At 44.2% G+C, this 20,356-nt stretch overlaps 1 protein-coding gene across 1 annotated transcript in view; it reads left to right on the forward strand.

Moving 5' to 3' along the window:
• Positions 1-14,762: 14,762 nt before the first annotated feature.
• Positions 14,763-20,356, forward strand: part of FGF14 (fibroblast growth factor 14) — a 349,911-nt gene continuing 344,317 nt past the window's right edge. Inside the window, exon 1 of the mRNA XM_048494846.1 lies at positions 14,763-15,763. Coding sequence (XP_048350803.1) covers positions 15,673-15,763 — 91 coding nt within the window. The 5' untranslated portion in view covers positions 14,763-15,672. The remainder of the gene's footprint in view (positions 15,764-20,356) is intronic.

The raw sequence follows: 20,356 nt of genomic DNA on the forward strand, positions 1-20,356 counted from the left end.
GGAGTGACTTACCTTTCACTCACACAGCATGCCTACCACCCTCCACAATCTGTTTCCTACAGATGTAGGGTTACACATAGGTGGGACAGTTACATATTACCATCCTTCTTGTCACTTCTTGTCAAATAGAGAGAGAACAATGACCATTTCGTATCCCAGAGCCTCTCTCATTATGAGAGTCATCATCAAACAGGGTAGCCTCCTTTAATAATTATCCCTGATTCAGACACTGCCAGAGGTGTTAGGGTTGGGGACTGAAACACTGTTTCATTCATATGTTGCCACCATTTATTCATAGGCTAAAATATGTACACATTGAGATCTTTGTGGGAATGCAGGTGCTTCTTTCTCAGGGTTAAACAAATCAGGAGTTAACTTTGATTTATGGTTGGAATAAAGCACTGAAGAAAGTCTGGCACAGATCAAACAAATCAGAAACTACCTTTTATTTACACTTTGAATATAACACTGGAGAAAATTAGGGAGAGGTTGCAAAGTTTCTTTTCAATTGAACTTTAAACTGTCTCCCTATTACAGCATTTGATATTCTTTGTTACGAATTGACTCTTTCCAGTCAGCTTTAAGCTGCTCTTCTCCACAGTTTTGTTGGGTATATTGATTAAAATAGCAGAGTTTGTCCAGTCAAAGAACCGTGATACTGAATGTGGTAAAAATCAATCCTTCAAGGAAAAAAATTGCAAAAAAGGTAAAATTTACATTTATTCAAGTAGATTCTGTTCACATTCTTGTTGCAGTTGAAAGGCAGAAATCCTAATCTAAAGGATACACTTCCCTATACAAGTGGCCAGCTATTCCGGCATCAAGTGAATGCAAGCATGGAATATTTGCTTCTACAGGAGAGACCTGTAGAAATGTCTGAATCTATGTAGGTCCATGTGGAAAGTGAGACAAAGGCCGTTTCCGCACGGGCAATGAATGGCAACCTGGAGATGGTAAAAACGCCATCTCCAGGCTGCCATTCGCACGGGGGGCGCAGCTGCAACGCAGCTGCTCCGCCCTCGCGCCGCCCACCCGGCCTGAAGCCGGCGTTTCCCCAGACCGCTTCCCAGCGCTCTTTTTGGGGAAACGCCGCAGTGAAGCCGCTGCCAAGCGAATGGCAGCGGCTTCACGCCGCCTCCCCCATCCGGCACTCACCTTGTCCCCGAGCCTCCGGCGCGTTGCCGAGGCCTGGGGACACGCCCCCCTGCCCTGCGCCGCTGGAGCGAAGGCGGCGCAGGGAGCCAGAGTATCCTGAATACCAGGAAACCTCGGCGACGCGCCAAGAGGCTGAAATGCGAATCGGCCGGGCGCCCGTAGCTCCGTGGCGCCGGCTGCCCGGCTGTTCCCAGAGACCGTCCATCGCGAGGGCCCGGTCCCAGCGTCTGTCGAGAATTCGGCGTCATAGCGCCCGACCCGGCCATTTCCGCCTTCGTGCGGAAACGGCCAAAGAGATAGAAGGAGGAAAGGTCAGAGGGCAGCTCCTGACAAAGAGAGATAACACTTATACACTTAGGGAGATGTAGCACCCCCCCACCCCCCCATGTCAGGCATGCTGAGTTGCTCTCACTCCAATAAGTTTCACTCAGCTAGACACTTTCCAGCTCCTTAACTGCTATCTTCTACTCCCCTAACTACTGTTTTTCGGCTATCCCTTTCACTAACAATTTGTCAGCTCCCATTGTTCACTTTGAGGGAGAGGCAGGACCTAACCTGTCCATCACAGCAGGTAACCAATGAATGTATAATAGCGGGATCCTTATCTTCTCCCATTCCCATGATCTGAAGTGAGAAATGAGGGTCTTAAAAAAATAAAAAATGGACCAGCAGCAAAATGATTTCCACAGCTCAACTTCAGTAACATAGTGCAGATCCTTTTTCAGTGGTGACAGCTGCTGTCAAAACAGCATTTTTAAAAAATCTGCACAGCCAATCAAAGTTCCAATAACCAGTCAGAAGCCTTGCTGAGCAAAAGTGCTATATGACCTGGGCCACTTCTTAAAAACAGTTGGCGGGCACTAGAAAATGTATCATTGAGCACCACAATGCCCACAGACACCATGTTGGGGGGTTCCTGCTCTAACCACTACACAACACTGGCTCACACATTATAAATCAGATAATTATCTCAGATTAACAAATATGACTATTTTAATTCCAATATAAACTATACAACAATAGAACTAACACCAAACATTAATTGTCATTTAGTTATTTTTGCACACACATTACCACCCCTCACCCCCGTATAGGGCTGTAAAAGTACTAATCGACATCTTTGGTTTGGCCCAGAAGTCAGTTTGGAAACAGACTGAAAAGCTAAAATGGCTCAGGAGCAATCCAAGTTGAGAAACCTGTTTGGCGCTGCCCACTGGCTTGGCTGAGCCAAGTGGCACGTGTGGCCCTGCCAGTGTTGCTCAGCCTGAGTTGCTGGTGGACACCAGCAGCCCTTCATGGCAGCCTGAGAATTTTCCCAGTATGCTTAAAAGCCAATCTGCTCCTGGAAGCCAGAGGCAGTGTGAAAGGACTAAAATGCTCCCTGCAGCCAAGATGAAGGTCAGCTAAATTCTGAACTAACTGAGCGAATTTAAGTGGAATGTTAGCAGTACATGGATGATGCCTGGCCCTCACACATTAACATCTAATAAAGGGATCCTTATCTAGAACTCCTCCCATCCCCATGTTCTCAAGTGAGTAATGAGGTAACACCATCCAGGTCAAAAAAGGAAGAATATGTTAATTTTGGAAGTTTGCAATGATATGTATTAAGTCTCAGACTTTGCTGTTTTGTAGCCAGCATGCCTGGGTCCAAATCCCAAGTTGGTGGTGAAGCTAGGTTTGCCAGCTCTGGGTTGTGACATTCCTGGAGATTTTGGAGGTGTAGCCTGAGGAGGATGAGACTTGGGGAGGAACTTCAATGGAGCATAATGTCATAGAGTCCACCTTCCAAAGTAGCCATTTTCTCCAGGTGAACTGACCTAGCCAAAATGATACATGAAACAATCAGCTCTAGCCTGGTTTACTGCCTGGATTACTGCTCTACACAGGGCTATCCTTGGCCTTGTTATATAAGCTTCAGCTGGTACAAAATGCAGTAGCATGAGTCCTTATTGGGACCTTGTGGTGGTCACATATTCAACCAGTGCTCTGCTGGTTGTATTGACTCTGAGTGGAGTACCAAAACAACTTCAAGGTTTTGGGGCTTACCTTCAAAGCACTAAATGGTTTGGGGCCATCATATCTACAGAACTGTCTCTCCCAATACACCCTTGAAAGGATGCTGCATTCCACAAATGACAATCTGCTGGTGATCCCTGGCCTGAAAGAGGTCCAGCTAGCCATGACCAGGCCCAGGGTTTTTTTTAGCCCTGCCCCCAACATGGTGGAATGTTCTCCCTAGTGCAGGGGTAGGGAACCTGCGGCTCGAGAACCGCATGCGGCTCTTCTGCCCTTGCACTGTGGCTCCACGAGCCGAGCCACCGGCCCCATCCTTGCCCGCCCTGCAGGCAGCAGGGCCGGCGCACCAACTGCCCACAGTCAGCTGGGCCGCGCTGTGGGCTTCCCCTCTCTCTCTATATATAGTGGTATCTTTATTTTAAATGTCAAAAATTATTTGCGGCTCCAAGTGTTTTCTTTTCCTGTGGAAAACGGATCCAAATGGCTCTTTGAGTGTTAAAGGTTCCCTACCCCTGCCCTAGTGAGACCCAGGCCCTGCAGAATCTACTACAGAAAGAGCTGTTCCACCAGGCTTATGGTTGAGACAGGTACAGGTTCCATCACACTTATGACCTCCCTTTTCTTTTCCATCTTCCATCTGGTTCTTTTTTTTTTACTCCACCTTTTCTCCGTCCTTAGAGAAATTTTAATTATTTGATTGCTGGAAAGTTTAGATGTCATCCGTTGGTAGTTAATTGATTTTAATATATGCTTGTACTATATCTTATTTATATAGATTTATCTTATTTATTATATGTGTTTTATGTTTGAAGCTGCTCTGAGTCCATCAGGGGAAGGGCAACTATGACAGACTGCAGAGAAATATGTGTTTTTATAAGTGAAGGTTTATCTACAGTAAAGCACTGTTTACATTCAAAGTGAGGTATAAAGGACTAGGAACAAGAGAAGCCACTGATTGGCTGTGGCATCCTGTATTCTGATTGGCTGAAGCAACTAGATGATGCAGACAGAACAAATTGAGAGGCTTTTGAACTTTAGAATTCCTGGTGTTAAGAGCTATCTGCCTTAACTGTGTTTGAAACAAGACATCTATGAGGGGAGTAGTTCATTCAAAGTGTGTGACTGGCAGGGACATAGGTAAGTCGGGTGGGTTCATGGGCTCAAACCCCTCCCATTACATGTCCAGCTTGCTTGAAACAATGCATGGAACGGAACAGCTGGAAAGTCAGCTCAGTCACTGAACCCACCCCATAAAAAAACTATACCTACATCACTGGGGGTTCTACTAATATCAACTTGTGAAGTGTGGTGAAAACAAAAACATGCATAGACTGAGAGAATTGATGGAGGGGTTTATTGATGGGTCAAGCTGAATGACCATACATACAAACCAGTGAGGAATATCTTCAAGTGAGGAAAGAATTCCTGGATACCTGTTGTCTGGGCTACTGGGTTTTGCTGTTTTCAATGTAGAGTGTTTCATGTTTGGTTGAGGATTTTCTAATGGTGAAGACTGAATGAGGATACGGTGTATGTGTACTAAGCCTGTTAAGATCCTGCATGTTTGAACAAGCCATTTGCCAGAACTTCTTGAGTAAAAGGAACTGTACCATCTAAGAAACAACTAAATAACATCTAAGCAGAACTGTAACTGAGAACTATAACTGCACAAACTTATTAAATCTGTTTAAAGAACTAAATACTGAATCTCTGTGCCAAGCTCTAGTATATATATATCTTTCATGCCTGATTTGACTCCTCCATTCCTCCTCTCCAAGTTATTTATCTCCCTTACTGATTTCCTCTCTGTTAATAAACCTTTATTCTGTTTAAGTTTAAAATCTGCCTCAGTATTTATTTTGTGTGCCTAATTAAGGAGTTTGCCTAGAAAAGTTTAGAACAATGGACGTTCTTCACCTTCTGGGAAAGCTACAGGACTATGGGGAAAGTGCTTATGTTTCATTGTCATATGCTACCATTTCTGAAGCACCTCTGAAGGGAAAAAATGGAAAAAAATGGGAAAAATCTGACAAGCTAGATCAGTGAATGGTTTCCTTGCCTGAAGAAGGAAGGTGTAGGGGTTTGTCTCAGCGGTATACAAGTTTAATAAATCAAACCAAATCTCTGTCAGTTGGAAATTAGTTGTAATAGCAGAAAATCTCCAGCCACCACCTGGAGATTGGCAACCCTAGGTGAAAATGACTGGGACGATCTGGGCCTGTCACTGCTTTTCAATGACTGTTGGGGACAGTTCCAAAACTCTCCTTTTGATCACAGGTAAATAACAATTTAATAAATACCAATAATTATGTGCAAGCCTATCAGCAGGCATTTAAAGATCCTCTTGTTTCCAAAGGCCATAGCTGGAGCCACCAAAGTTCCTGGATCTAATATAGACATAATAGTTACATTGCTTTTAAAGTCATTTGTCTTTTTCGTGGTTCTTGTGAGCTGCCAATTCGTCTGAACAGTGACATAGAGATATTATAACTTTATATTACTATAATAGAATAATAAAGAAATATAATAATAAAGAGAGGCAAGAGCCTGGAAGGGGAAGGCCAGTATCAAAATTTATACTACTACTACTACTACTACTACCACTACCACTACCACTACCACTACCACTACCACTACCACTACCACTACCACTACCACTACCACTACCACTACCACTACCACTACCACCGGCAGCGGCAGCGGCGGTAGTAGTGGTAGTGGTAGTGGTAATGGTAGTGGTAGTAGTGGTAGTATTTTGATACTGCCCTTCCCCTTCCAGGCTCTTGCCTATCTTTATTATTCTGTATGTATATGATTTTATGAAGTTTTATATTGTGCAGTATACTAAATTAAATAAATAAATAAATATATAATTATTATTATTATTATTATTATTGTATTTCTTTATACTACTACTACTACTACAGTAGTAGTAGTAGTAGTAGTAGTAGTAGTAGTAGTAGTAGTAGTAGTAGTAGTAGTAGTACAGGTGAGAGTGTAGGTCTGGATGCCAAGTCATAACCTAGAGGCAAGGATTCCTAATAAGTGAAAGAGGCAGCCGAGGAATCTGGTGAGTCAAGAGCTTGTCACCAACCACTTATTATGAGAGGAGCAGAAAGGAAAGGGATGATGTGCATACATGTAGAGCATGTAGCAGACCTGTAGCCCATAAGCTCAAATAGCCCATCAGTTATATAGGCTGAATGCTAGATCTTTGATAACTCTGTTTTGCAGTCCTAGAAAGTAATAAAACCAGAATGTTTTTCAAGGCAAACATGGGCTGCCAGGATGATCCTCTGCTATTTGGCAGCCCACCCATAAAAATGGATTTCAGCTTAAACTCAGGGATTTCAGTTAAACTCAGGGTTTAATACACTCTGTAGACAAAAGTGAGAAATTAAAAGCTCCCATACCGTTTTTTAACCAACTATAACCTAAAATTTCCATGATTATGTCCAGCCAGCTATTACACACATATCCTTGTAAGAGCTCTGTTCATGCAAAACATATAATGTGCACAAATCTCTTCTCTATCCCATTCTATTGTAGTAAATTCTAAATCCAGTAATCACACAGGCTAGAGTTGCCAACTCAGTGCTGGGAAATTCCCCTAGAGATTTGTAGGTGGAGCCTGAGGATGGGGGGGGGGCATTGGGAAGGAAAGTGATCTCAGTGGAACATGATGCCCTAGTTTCTACCCCCCAAAACAGTCATTTTCTCCAGGGAAACTGATCGCTGGAGTCTGGAGATCAGTTATGATTCTGAGAGCTCTCCTGGTTCCATCCAGAAGGTGACAACCCTAACATGGGATGATCCTCAAGAAGTTATCATGTTGGCATTGGAATGTCTTGTGGTAGTGGGATTACTATTTGTCCATGGACAGGGCTCTCTCCCAGCACCCAACAGCCTGTTCAATGCTTCTTGTCATGAGCAAGTCCCTGGACACTGAAGACTCTGATGTAGAGCCTGACAACACTGTGGAGCCAGAGCTGGCTCCTCACAAGGAGATACAAGCAGCAGAGCCAGCTCCAAACCCTTCCCTGCAAGCCAAGGCAGAGCCTGGTGCGTACAGCTGGGAGAGCCGTTGGGAATCTCAGAAAAGCCAAGTAGTGAGCCAGCTGCACAAAGGCTACAGAAGCAGAGGATACAGTTACAGAGTAAAAGGAAAAGTGCTCGCACTGCTGCTAGACTTTCTGTGGCAGAACAGGCCCGCTTTGCCCAACAGGCCCTATTCCACCCCAAGCCTCTACCAGGGGTTGCCACCTTTTCATGGAAAGGACTTGCTTTCTCTCTCTCTAGGTAAACTGCTGCAACCACCTGACCATTTGAGGAACTTCTCACTGGAGAGGGTCAGGGCTCCCCAGCTTCCTTTCCAACTCTGAGGCCTAACCTCTGTTTCCCCTTTCCTGGGTTCTTCAGGGCAGATTGGAGGCCCCAGAGGAGCAGCTGCTTGCCAACTGCCAGCCTTCCTCACGGTGCCCTCCTATTCTGATAGGGCATCCACAACGACAAAGGCCTAGGTGGTCCCAACATCTAAGGTTCAAAAGCATTTATTAAAAATAGAATGGTTACAAGTATGCTTTAGATCGAGCAAGGGTTTCCAAAACAAATGAGATATAAATGCAATTCCTCTATCCCTTTCTCTAAACATACCCTAGCAGTTGTTACAATAGGGTAGACTCTTAAGCTTAGAAGGTTACAATCCTCACAGAGTGCTTATTACCTGGAAGACTGGGTCAGCTCCTTTGGTGAGCACATGGTCGCAAAATGGCTGTTCTCTCTAGAGCCCAGGCAAGAGCTCTGCTTCCTTCAGTGACCCAGCAAAAAGAGACCCTCTCCCTCTGTTCCCAGCAGTTTTATCAGTTCCCAGGCCCCATCCTTCTCTCAGAGTCAGTCTGAGTTATCTTTCCCCCCTAGATCTGGTAGTTCTTCCTGATGTCCCCCTGGCATTTTTAAGTCCTCCAAATCTATGATATCTGCTCAGAGAGGGGGAGGAAAAAAGGGGGAAGGAGAAAGAAGGAGCCATTTCCTCACACCTCCTATACACACCCTGTTGTGGGCTTTGCTTTGGGGCAATGAATGTACTTCTTGGTAAGTGTCTGGTATTCCTCTGACCTCTGGCTGTCAGCCTGTCAGCCTGCCTGATCTCCTGCTTGTGCCTTAACTCTGGACGGCCTTGACCACACCTTTGCCTGCTGCCTGTCCTGACTCTGAACTGTTTTGGACTACGCTTTTGTTTTTCACCTGCCCTGATTCAAGCCTGTCTGGACTACCCCTCTCTTGCTGCCCACCTGGACTCTGCTCTGTCTGACCCTGTCCTAGCTAGCACCGGCCAGCAGCACACTTCTCTTTGTCACAGACACCCACCCAGGGACTCTGGAGCACCCCACAACTGGCAGCCTCACCTTTGAACTTATCATCAGGAGCAGGGACCTCTAGGAAGCCAGAAGCTGGGAGAAACTGCCTAGAAAGGGCAGGAGGCCTTGAGCAGCAAGAGCTAGCATCAGCAGTTCCAGGAAAAAGGGTGGAGATAGCACAGCCCTTGCCAAGCTGCAATCAGCAATCCTCTGCAGAGAGGGCTGGGGCCAGCACAGCCCAAACAAGGCTGCAATCAAGGAGGAGGGCCAGGAAAGCTGAACAGCCAGTCCTAGACTGGTAGGGCACAACAGACAACTCACCAGCCACTAGGAGGATGAAAAAGAAAGCTCCCAGGGGGCTGGGAACTTCTGAGGTGGATAAAAGGGGGGCATAGGAAGAGAGAGGAGAAGGGTGTGGTACAGTGGCTCAAACTAGCAGGAGTGCTGTTAACTGCCTGATGAAAGTAAAGAGCTTATGAACAGAAGCCAGAATCATGTGCTGTTTGATCCAAAAGGGTAGCCGAGCTCCTTTGAGGTCAAGGTGGCTTACCGCGCAGGGGTGGCCAGTAGAGGAGGGGTAATCACACAATTGTAAGGGTACAGAGTGAGATCCAACACTTTTGGCTGATGGAGAATGTAGCCTTAAATAGCTTTTCTCTGTGCTAAAAGGATTAGTATAATTGGTTGCAAACTTCTGTCAGGTTTGTTACCATTCCACTCCTGCATATTTATTTTTTCCCAATAACAGAAATGCTATTTTACATCATCATTGGCATCAAATAGTTGAAAATTAGCAGGGGGACTTCTGAATAAAAACAGATAAAAGTCTTGGCATACAGAACACCAGATGTACTGGTGCCTGAAAAAAAAAGTGTTGATAATTGATATAGCAGTACCTGGTAACAGCAGGGTTGAAGGAAAAGCTGTGGAAAAGATGATGAAATACCAAGATCTGAGAATGGAAATCAAGATATTATGGCACAAACCAGTAATTGTGGTCCCAGTGATTATCAGCACACTGGGTACCATACAAAACAAACAAACCATGGATGGCACTTTAACCACTTCCATATTGATAAAATCTCCGACTGTCAATTACAAAAGGCACATTGCTTGGATCTGCACAGATACTGCTGTTCCACTGGAATTTATGCGAGAATTACAAGATTGGGACGCCTATAAACTGGTGGGAACATTGTCCAGAGAATGTCATGGGAAATGAAAAGGAGGACTTTTCGATCATGTGGAACTTTTGAATCCAAACGGACAAAGTGTTGGTGCATAATACACCAGACATGCCAGTGATCGAGGACAAGAAAGTGACCATAGCAATATCTAGTGACAGCAAGGTTGATGAAAAAGAACATGAGAAGATCACTAAATACCATGATATGAAAACCGAGATTCAGTGACTTCAGCACAAACCAGCTGAGGTTGTCCCAGTAGTAATTGGCACCCTGGGTGCCATTCCAAAAACACTATGGTGGCACTTGGATCATCTTCCAATCAACAAATTCAAAAGGCAGCCTTCCTGGAATCTGCACAAACACTATGCCAATCCATTACAACATCCTAGGCCTCTGGGTGAGGCTCGAATTGTAATGAAAGGCCAACAACCACCTAAAGAACTGTCATCTGTGATATTAAAGAAAATTAAATAATAATAAGGCTCAGGGCAGTTTACAACAAAAATAAAACAAGTATTCAGTAACAACAAATAACAAAACCTAAAACCCAAGCAACAATGCAACTCTAAAATAATGGGGCCTTAAGGAAGCAGCAGTGGCGTAGGAGGTTAACAGCTCATGTATCTAATCAGGGGTTTGATTCCCAGTTCTGCCACCTGAGCTGTGGAGGCTTATCTGGGGAATTCAGATTAGCCTGTACACTCCCACACACGCCAGCTGGGTGACCTTGGGCTAGTCACAGCTTCTCGGAGCTCTCTCAGCCCCACCTACCTCACAGGGTGTTTGTTGTGAGGGGGGAAGGGCAAGGAGATTGTAAGCCCCTTTGAGTCTCCTGCAGGAGAGAAAGGGGGGATATAAATCCAAACTCCTCCTCCTCCTCTTTCTACCCTGAATACTGAAATGTCCAGATTGAATTTCAAACAGCAATAACAGGAATAATGACAAGCCTAGCCTGTATACATCAAAGAAAGGAGGGGTCAGGAGGAGCAGACCAGAAAAGGAAGAAGCAGGAGGGAAGTGTAGAGGTCTAGTACAGTGCATGGAATGCAATAGATGTAAACTGGCAGAACAGCTCTGTCTTACTGACCCTCCTGAACGGGAAAAGATCCATTATGGCCCAGATGTCACTGGACAGAGAGTTAATTCCGCTGAAAAACCAGATGGTTTTTGGACCAGGGACGACCAGGTATTGGGATGGATGGCAGGACAACCTTAGTGGTTTAAAACAAGTTTATTTACAGCCAACCAAAGGAACTATAGAACAGTTAACAACTACCCAGAAACTCTCTGCTTTAACTCTCTCAGGTCTCAATTTCCAATAGCTTTTCCTGGGGCTCTTAACTCTACCCATCAACTAAAATTCTTAAAGGCAAACATCACCACACCAGGAAATATAAATATTAAACATAGTATTTCTCTTATTGAAGCCTTCAGCTGTGAGCTTTCATTTACCTCTGTAGGTATGCGAGTTAACAGTTTTGTTTGCAGATTTTCACAGAACTGGTAACATTGACCGTAAAGAAACTGTGTTACCAGTGAGGTGTTTTCAGTGAGACTCCCCACCCCCCCACCCCTGGTTCAGCATGTTGGATGACTTTGGTCCAATCATCCTCTTTGCAGCATAACCTGCTTCTCAGAGTTGCCCTGAGTTTCTTAGATGAAAACAGAACAAAATGTAATGGAGAGAATAAACAGTAGCTGCTGAGCTTCTTTTTCACTGTTCTGCACAAAGAGGGAAAAGACAATGTTCAAAGTCCCCTTCTCAGATTTATATATTCTAGATCAGGAGTCCCCAGTCTTTTGGAGCTTGTGGGTACATTCAAAATTCTGACACAGGACTGGGTCTTTTGCTGGTGCAGAGAATACTCTCTCCCAGCAGCCTCTTTACAAGGGCAGACTTTCAGGCTAGCTAAATTAAATCATGTGTTTCAGCTGGTAGCGGGGGGGGGGGGAGTTCACTCACCTTGGAAAGTTTCATGAAGACAGCCCCAGGATCGGTTGTAGAGATCCGGAAGTTAGGTCCAGTTTTCTCCATAAGCACAGCTAATGAGAAGAATATCCCTTCACCCTTTTCCCTCACCTTACCCTTCTTAGTTGCTGGAAAGCTGCTTGTATTGGGTTCTAGAAATCATCTTCCTCAAGAACCGACATCACTGTATTAGAACTCCAGTCAGTAAGTAGTTTTATTATTTTCTGTGCATCCTACTGCCATTCGAATTGTGAGTCTTTCTTTCAATATCTTTTCCTAACTTTCTTTACCGAAGTATCATTTAGTGTTTTATCATGTGGTTGTTCAAGGAATTTCTGGTACCAAGCCCAGGTGAACTTGGTTGTGTTATCACGGCATGGCTGGAACAGCTGGGACAGAGCATGGCCCAAAATGGGAGCAGCAGGATGTGGAAGCAATTAGAAAATGTCAGGAAGTGAGGTTATGCATACCTTGAATAATAAGTCTTTAACATTTCAGACATACTCTCTTTTTAACAGGATACCTTTTTAAACGAATGTGCTCTTTTAAAATATTTTCTTGCATACACACAACCTACCTGCAGAGATGCAGTGAAGATCCTTGTGCTGAAATAATGTTTTTTAACATCTTCATAGGCAATCGGATCTCCAATAGCCAATCAGAAGTCCCACCTGACCCCATCCACTTTCTAAAAACACCTGGTGAGCACGCCAAGCACTGGGAAAAGTGTCGGCAGGCGTCAGGGCACCTATGACCACCACACTTGGAACTCCTTTTCTAGGTTATATTGCAACTCCCCGCCCCGACACAACCCCCTCCATCCCATGTATTGAATACTATTGTTCTTAGTAGTCAAACTGATTGTACAACCTGAGATATAATCATTCTTATGAAAAGCCGTCATTCCAAAATGAAAAGTCATTTTATGATTAATTGAGATTAAAAACTACTGAAAGCTTTCCTTGCCACAAATTCCACTAAAGTATAGTTAGCCACCCCAACATGATTTTAAAGTTTCCCACCAGAGGCTAGGTTCTGCAGTTTTGTTTTATATAAAAAAGAAACTATTTCAGTAACCCATGGCAATTTAATAAATCTATACATTAGTCCAGGTGCTATCATTATCAAATGAATGGCTTGACTACCTTGCATGAATATAGCTGTACTTAAGTAACTGGCTCAGATGTACAAATTTGCTTAGTTATCTAGTTTGTCTTCTGCCCAATTCTTCTCTCTCTCTTTTTAAAAACTGAAAATAATCCCATTGTTGTAAATTTGTATCCATTCCAGTCTAATTCCTGAATATATATTTGTTTATTTTTTTATCATATTTAATACATTTATTATCAACCTTTCTACTTCATGGAACTTGAAGGCTTACAATGTCAATAAAGTACTGGTACTTGAAAAGAATCCACAGAATACTTTAAAACTTTTAAAATTACAATTTGGGTCTGCCAGTAAACCAAATGTTAAAATTAAGAACATATAAGATTGCCACATTATAAAACCGTTCAGGGTTAGGGATACACAAGCTTTGTGATTTGAGCAAGTGATTTGAGCAAGCACCCCTTCAGATAGTATAAAAAACCTCTGAGTTGAATAAGAAGATGCAATGGAACATTACTCCAAGGGGCATTACTACAAATAGTGTTTCATCTGAAATAGTCCAAGGATCCTGTCTTTTTGAACAGGGATGAACCAGCCACCTGGCCTGCTTAGAGATACACAGTCTTCATGTGTCCTGTTGGTCAGAATATTTCCATCCTGTATTGTTGAAGGCTTTCACGGCCGGAATCATTGGGGTGCTGTGTGGTTTCCAGGCTGTATGGCTGTGTTCTAGTAGCATTTTCTCCTGACGTTTCACCTGCATCTGTGGCTGGCATCCTCACAGGATCATCCTTCTTTTCATCCTTCTATTTCCATCCTTCTTTTCTCTATTAGGCCATTGATCTTGTCCCAGACACCAGGGATGGGATGTGGAGCAGGCATCTTAAATGAATAATGATTCCAGAGGAGAAATGAGGGGATGCCAGTCACTTTTATTGGGACACAAGGATTTTAGCTATTCTTCTTTTGAAGAAGAGAAAGGGTGGTCCAGTGACCAATCTGTTAAGTGTGAAAACAAACAAATAAAACACTAAACACATCCTTCTCTAAGTGTTTATTTCATAGTATGAACTCTCCCTCTCATTGTTAGGTGTCTTTTAAAATGTCAGGATGCTTTGCAATGTTGATTTTATTTAGTTGTCACAATAACCTGTAGGAAAGAGGTCCCCTTTATTTCCATTTTACAGATCAGAAACTGAGACCAGTCCTGTGTGTTATTGTGTCAGGACACAGCTTGGAAAGCTGCTCTAGATACAGTCTGTATTTTTACTGGGTAACTGTGAACTGCTGGACCACAGAACTGGGATCTTTCACTGACTTGCAAGAAAGCTTCTGTGTTTTTTGAGGAGAGTATGCGGCAATGTTGCGCTTGAGACCAGTCTCTGTTTGTATGGGCTATTCCTCTCCTGGAATTTTCTCCCAGGATCTTCATGAAGAGGAAGTCTAAATGGGGGCAGGTATATTTTAGCCTATCTTGTTCACGAAGCGGAGTCCATTGTGTCGTTAAGTCTGAATGAAATTTTCTTGCAATCAGTCCTTTATTTATGAGAGCAAGTAGATGGACGTCTCACAATGCAATCCTGAACAGAGTTTACCTCCCCTTCCCAAGCTCATTGATTTCAGTGGATTTAGAAGAGTGTAAGTTGGCTTCAGGATTGCAGTGTTAGATACCTGCCCTAAGGGGATTTTCCTTTACTCTGGTTAGCATGCAGGGAGGCACTTGGCTTTCCCCTGGACTCGGAGTATACAAGTGGCAGGCTGGGTCCAGTATTTTAAGCTGCAGCACGATAGGTGAGAGGAATGGAGGGGGTGAAAGGGGAGGGGGGATAAGCAGAGACTGCAGTGACACTGCCTTCCCTGGGCTGGCTTGAAGCATCTCACTGGTGACAGGCTTGGGAGCACGTGGCTACGTCATGGAAAGCCAGTCTCTCAATGCAAATCTCAACTCCTCCTACTCCCGTTGAATGCCTGTAACTCATATCCAAGGCTCAGGAGCAAAATCCAGTGTGTGTGAGAGAGAGAAAAAAGGGGGAGGATATCTTTCCCCCCACCCCCTAATGCATGCCAGTGTTGGAAGAAGCAGGCAGAGAGAGAGAGAAAAGGAGAAACAGAAGAGATCTGCCTCGCTCGCGTGCATGTTTCCTTGCATGCTAAGGGCTAAGATTTGCATCAGGCTGACTGGGAACTGCAGGTGCCACACTGTTACAGTGAGATGATTTGATGGTAAAACCAGCACTTTCAGACTCGTGGAGCGTCTGCCTTCATCCACCAGACTTGAGCTGGGTGGTGGTGGTGGTGGTGGTGGATACGGGCTGTGTGTTCTCTTTTCCAGGGGCTGCACTATGGCAGTCTTTTAGTAGGATGCATCCTCCCTTGGCTTTGTTCTGCAGATCCACCCATCTTCCTAACAATCAAGTAACAGGCTATGGTTTCCTCTTGGAGAATCTTTCGTGCTTTACTGTTGCCTCCGGTTAGTTTTTGGCCTTGGCTGGAATTTCTTCGCCTTACGTTTTGGTTGGCTTCTGTTTGAAAGGGGAGGACAATTTTTTTTAAAAACAAAGGAAGGATCTATGTATCTTTTTTTCTTCCACAGTATTGGGTGATAATCCAGCATCGGTCTGGAGTGGGGGATAACTATTCACCCTGGCTGAAAAACACATCCATTGAGGAGTCTGAAAGAAATTAACCACGTGAGGGAAAGGGGGGGGGGAAACCCTGGGAGATCAGGATTTTATCTTTTTTTTCTTTTTTGGTCTGTGATAAAACTGGTGCCCCTCTTGAGGAGAACTGATCTCAATTTATTATTATGCAACAACCACAAGGATCTCATCTTTCTCAGGGTGTATAAGCGCTGGATTGCTTTTCGCCCAAATCAATGTGGTTTCTTTGGAACATTTTCAGCAAAGGATCGCATATGCTGCAGTGTCTTTGTGGCAAGAGTCTTAAGAAAAACAAGAACCCAACTGGTAAGCAATACATTGCATCACACTGTTTTCCTTTTGTGTTACTTTGTCTGTTGCTTGCTGGAGGTTGGTCTGCAGTCCTCTTGAGGGGAGAAAGGGGGAAATGCAACCAGGCCATGCACAGACATGCATGCGGCGCCGTATACAAATAAGCAAGGATCCGTTCCGTTAAGATCTGGCAAGTCTGCTCTCAGTCTGTCGTTTTCAGGGGGGAAAAGGGAACTTGGATCATTGTTGACATTTGGAACAGTGAGAAAGAATTGTACCACGGTATCTGACTCTGTTGCCCCCATCATCTCCTACTTCTCTCCCCCCCTTCATCCCTCACAGATGCAGTTAGCTTCAAGGCCTTGTTGTTACTCCTGTGAGCCTGCAGTTGGCGGGTGGACCTAATGGCTTTTCCAGTGTCCTGTGTGATACTTCTGGTTCAACTTGCAAATGTGGGTGGTGCTTCCAAAGTGTACAGAAAAAACCCCAAACAGTCCCTGTGACAAATCCAGTGCTATCTGCTATTAGGAAGATTTTGAGTCGGCTGCCCTTCTCCATCCTTCTCCCCCTCCCCCACCTCATGACAGGGAAAAGGGAGAGACTTTCATGGAACTTGTGGCTGGAAGGGAACAGAGGGAAAGCCCACCTGTCCAACAGCAGCAGAAGCGTGTGTCAGCCTGTACTTGGTTCATTTTTGTGCTTGGCAGCTGAAGTGATCAGCTCCTCTGAGAGCGATTCTCTCTGTCTCTCTCTGTTGTTTTAGTGCTATGATCATGCGCCTCAATTCAGGCAGGCTTCGACAGGGAAACTTGCAGTACATTACATAAGGAAATGCAAATGCTGGGGCTTGGGTTGCCCCAGCCCCCTAGGGATCACTTCCACTTTGAACCTACTTGCCCCCACCCCCTTTCTCTTATGTGACCACTAGCACTGGGGGGCAGCCATAATAAATGGAGAGGGCTGCAGGGGGTGGGGAGGGGGAGGCTAGGGTGAACCCCTGAAGGAAGTACTGCCCAGCCAACCCGACCCAAGAATGTAGAGTTGGATAGTTGGGACCTTCGGTGGCAGCAGGGTTTCTGCAGTCGCTTGCGTACTTTGTAGGCTGGGAGCTCTGGATAACCCAGAGAGAGGGGGAATGAGACTTTGTGTGTATGTGTGTCTGATTGTATGTGTGTGGTGTTGTCGCCCCTGCAGAGGCAGCTTCTAAGCAGGATGCTCCTGATGCTGGCACTGCAGTGTAGTAGATCATAGACGTCCGCTGACACCCCAACATCAACAAGCTTCAGCGGGGTTGGCAGCTGGTGCTTCTCATCTCCTTGGGCATCCGTGCTACCCCACCTGCTTCTCGGTTCAGCATCCCGAGAGAGCGCGGCTCATCCGTCTTCTTTGGGGCTTCGGCTCCCCCAGCTTCACTGCTGCAGCAGACTGTACCTCCTTCCTGGAATACCAAAGAGGCTAGAATGCCCCAGCCCTGTCAGAAGACCAGGCAGGCTTGGTGCTGCCTCAGAAAGCTTCCCGGGGGTGGGGGGTGGGGGTGGGGGCGGGGGTGGAGAAGAGGGCTCACTAATAGGATTGGATTGGTGCTGATCCTTCCGGAAGACAGCCTTTACTTTCACACTTCCATTCACTGCGGTGAAAGGGAGACCCTACTCTTGCAGTGGGCAGCTTTCAGAAGGTGAAGCAGACTGATGCCCAACAAACCAACACAAACCCCACACATACTTAAAAACAAATAGATTTTTGGAAAACTCACCTCTCTGACAAGTTTAAGACAGGGTTTTTGATGCCTAGAAGCTGAGGGGAGGATTCCAGAGAGTCACAGGCTGACCCAAATAAACTCTCTTTTGTCTCCTGTTACTTATTTGAAAAGATGTTGCAGTTTCCCCCTCTTAAAAGCAAAAGGAATACACCACTAACATGAATCTCTTAGACATTTCCAGGCACAACTGAGAGAGAGAGGGGGGGGGGAGAGCTTCCTGGGACAGTTGTCCAGGTTACTTTCTGGCTCTTTCCAAGGAAATTGCCCCGCAGGGCTTCTTCATAGATGTTTCAGTAGGGATGGAGGTTATGTTCTTTGGTACCCCAACATTTTGCAGATTCTGATTTGCTGGTCAGGATAAGAATCAGTAAGTATTGTTAGAGGCTTTGGGAGAGTCTGCAGCACAAAGCAGTGCTATCAAAAATTTCTCCTCCCCCTCCCCATTTCATTATTTTTCGTTTAAGTAAATTTGGAATACTTTGTTGCTGTCTTGTTCCGCAAAAGAAGTAATTCTAGGTCTGGCGACAGAAAGCATAGTTCAGTAAATGTTATATAGCTGTGCATGCACTTGGATAATGATGAAGCATTTGACGGGTATGGGGGAAGGGAATGAATTAAGTGTGGCCAGGAACATCATGTATTTTGTTATCTTTCAGCTTTGCTGCCTTATTAGCAATGCAGCAAGCCAAAATGGGGGGTTCTGGTGTATACTTTCAAGTGATGTACTTTTCAAAAGTTGCTGAGTTTCACGTATAAATCACACACTCTCACACACTCCTTCAGCTTGCAGCCTTTGGTACTAAGGTCTCTTCCTCAGCCCTTAGCTAAAGCATTTAATCGATGCCGCAAGTAGTCTGTGGTCCTGAGGTGCACGATATCTGTGAAATTAATTGATCAATTAATGTGAAATGCAGGCAAGCCCCTCTAAACCATCAAACATCCCTGAGGAATAGTCTGAACATGATCTATCATACTTTGTTTGTTATAAGTCAGAACTAAGATAAATAGGTTATTATTTTAATGCGGGAAAGACTTGGCAATGCATGCAGACGCTATATGAATTGACTCCTTAGACAGTTTCTCATGTACTGTAGCGAGTCAACGGCTGGATCCTGATCTGAAGTTTTTCTGTGGTCACATTTGTATGTGTTCTTGCGAGCGACTCTTGAAAACAAACTATGCGGGAGGCATAGAGGTTGCCCTTTAGGAGAAAATATTAGAGATTTTTCCAGGTGTTTCTGGATAAGTTCTATATAGAGAAGAGGTTAATTATGCTTAGACCTATGTGCCAAGGAGTATATTTTACTCAGATTTATTTACGTACATTGCAGACTGTTGGCTGTAGTGCTAAAGTGACTTCCGTCTTTTACAAAAGGCAGTCTCCATCCTTAAACACATTTACTATCAAGTCCCACTGAACTTCAAGGAGATTACTTCTGGGAAAACAAGATGAAGCACTCCCTGTATAAACTTCAATGTGGCATTAAGCCAAGTGGTAACCATATGCCTTTGAAAAAGTGCAATAAGATTATTTTCTTTTGAGAGCCTATGAAATTAAATTTTAATAATGTCAATTAGATTTGTACCAGGCCTTCTGAAAGAAAACAGTGCCACAACTTTTTTCCATTAAGGGATATGTTATTAAATCATATTTTGCCTTTGTTTCATTGTCCAGGTATCTGGTTATTCAACATGCGCCATTCACATATTGTAAATGAATCTGCTCTCCTTTTATGCCAGAGCTAAGTCATTTTTGGTTCTTAAGCCTACGGTACATCGTGTTAAATATATAGGTTTGTTCTGTTTGATGGCCTATACAAACAAATAGTCAGTAGTGATAACTGGAGTGTTCATCATACTCTGAATGATGTGCCATGATGTGAAATATGATTGAAAGTGTGTACAGAAAGAAATCAAAACCGCATGCCTCTTTTTGTAGCTGGTAGCATTGATGTATCTGGGCTGGCTGCATGTTGATGCTTTCCCAATTTCTTTCAAAAATCATATCTTCCTGTGTCTATTTTCCCTTCCTTTGTCTTGTTTACTTCTTGAGACTCCCTAATTTCTCTTGTATTCATTTTCATGAGGAAACATTTTAAAATGTACTTCACTTGCTTTTTCTTTGAAAGTTTCTTAAAAGGGTTTTCACTTCAGGGGCAAAACTGGCTACAGCTTCATGAAACCTCTGTAGCGTGCTGGAATCGGGACATTTGATCTTCCATGCTCCACAGGTCCAAGAGCTAATTACATGGGTACCTGGGAAGGGAAGAGCAGTTGTGAGAGATGCCAGCCTCCAGGTGGGTACCTGGGCATCCCCTGCCCCCACTTGCACCAGCACAGGCTCCTGAGGCTGAGGAGCATTGGCACATGTAGCAGCTTCAGGCTTGGGCACACTGCAGTTGTGCTGCACACCACCAGCATAATAGCCCCTCTACTGGTGTATTTGTCCCCTGTGCCAGCGGACTGGGCACCTGTGTTGGCGCAACTCCGCACTGCTTCCAGGACTCCATTTGTGCCCCCCCGCCTGTGGATTTCATTGTAACAGTTTTGGAAACAGATCTTTCTTGCATGTATGTATGTATTGCATGTATATATGTATTACATGTATATATTGCATGTATATATGCATGTATTGCATGTATATATGTATTGCATTTATATATGTATATATGTATATGTATGTATATATGTATATGTATGTATGTGCATATGTATGTACGTATGTATGTACATATATATATATATATATATATGTATATGTATATATGTATGAATATATTTTAATGCTTTTACATATATTTTAATATATGTATTAATATATTTTAATGCTAAATGAAAACCATAATACA

The sequence above is a fragment of the Sphaerodactylus townsendi genome, linkage group LG04, assembly GCF_021028975.2.
Source record: "Sphaerodactylus townsendi isolate TG3544 linkage group LG04, MPM_Stown_v2.3, whole genome shotgun sequence".
Lineage (NCBI taxonomy): Eukaryota > Metazoa > Chordata > Lepidosauria > Squamata > Sphaerodactylidae > Sphaerodactylus > Sphaerodactylus townsendi.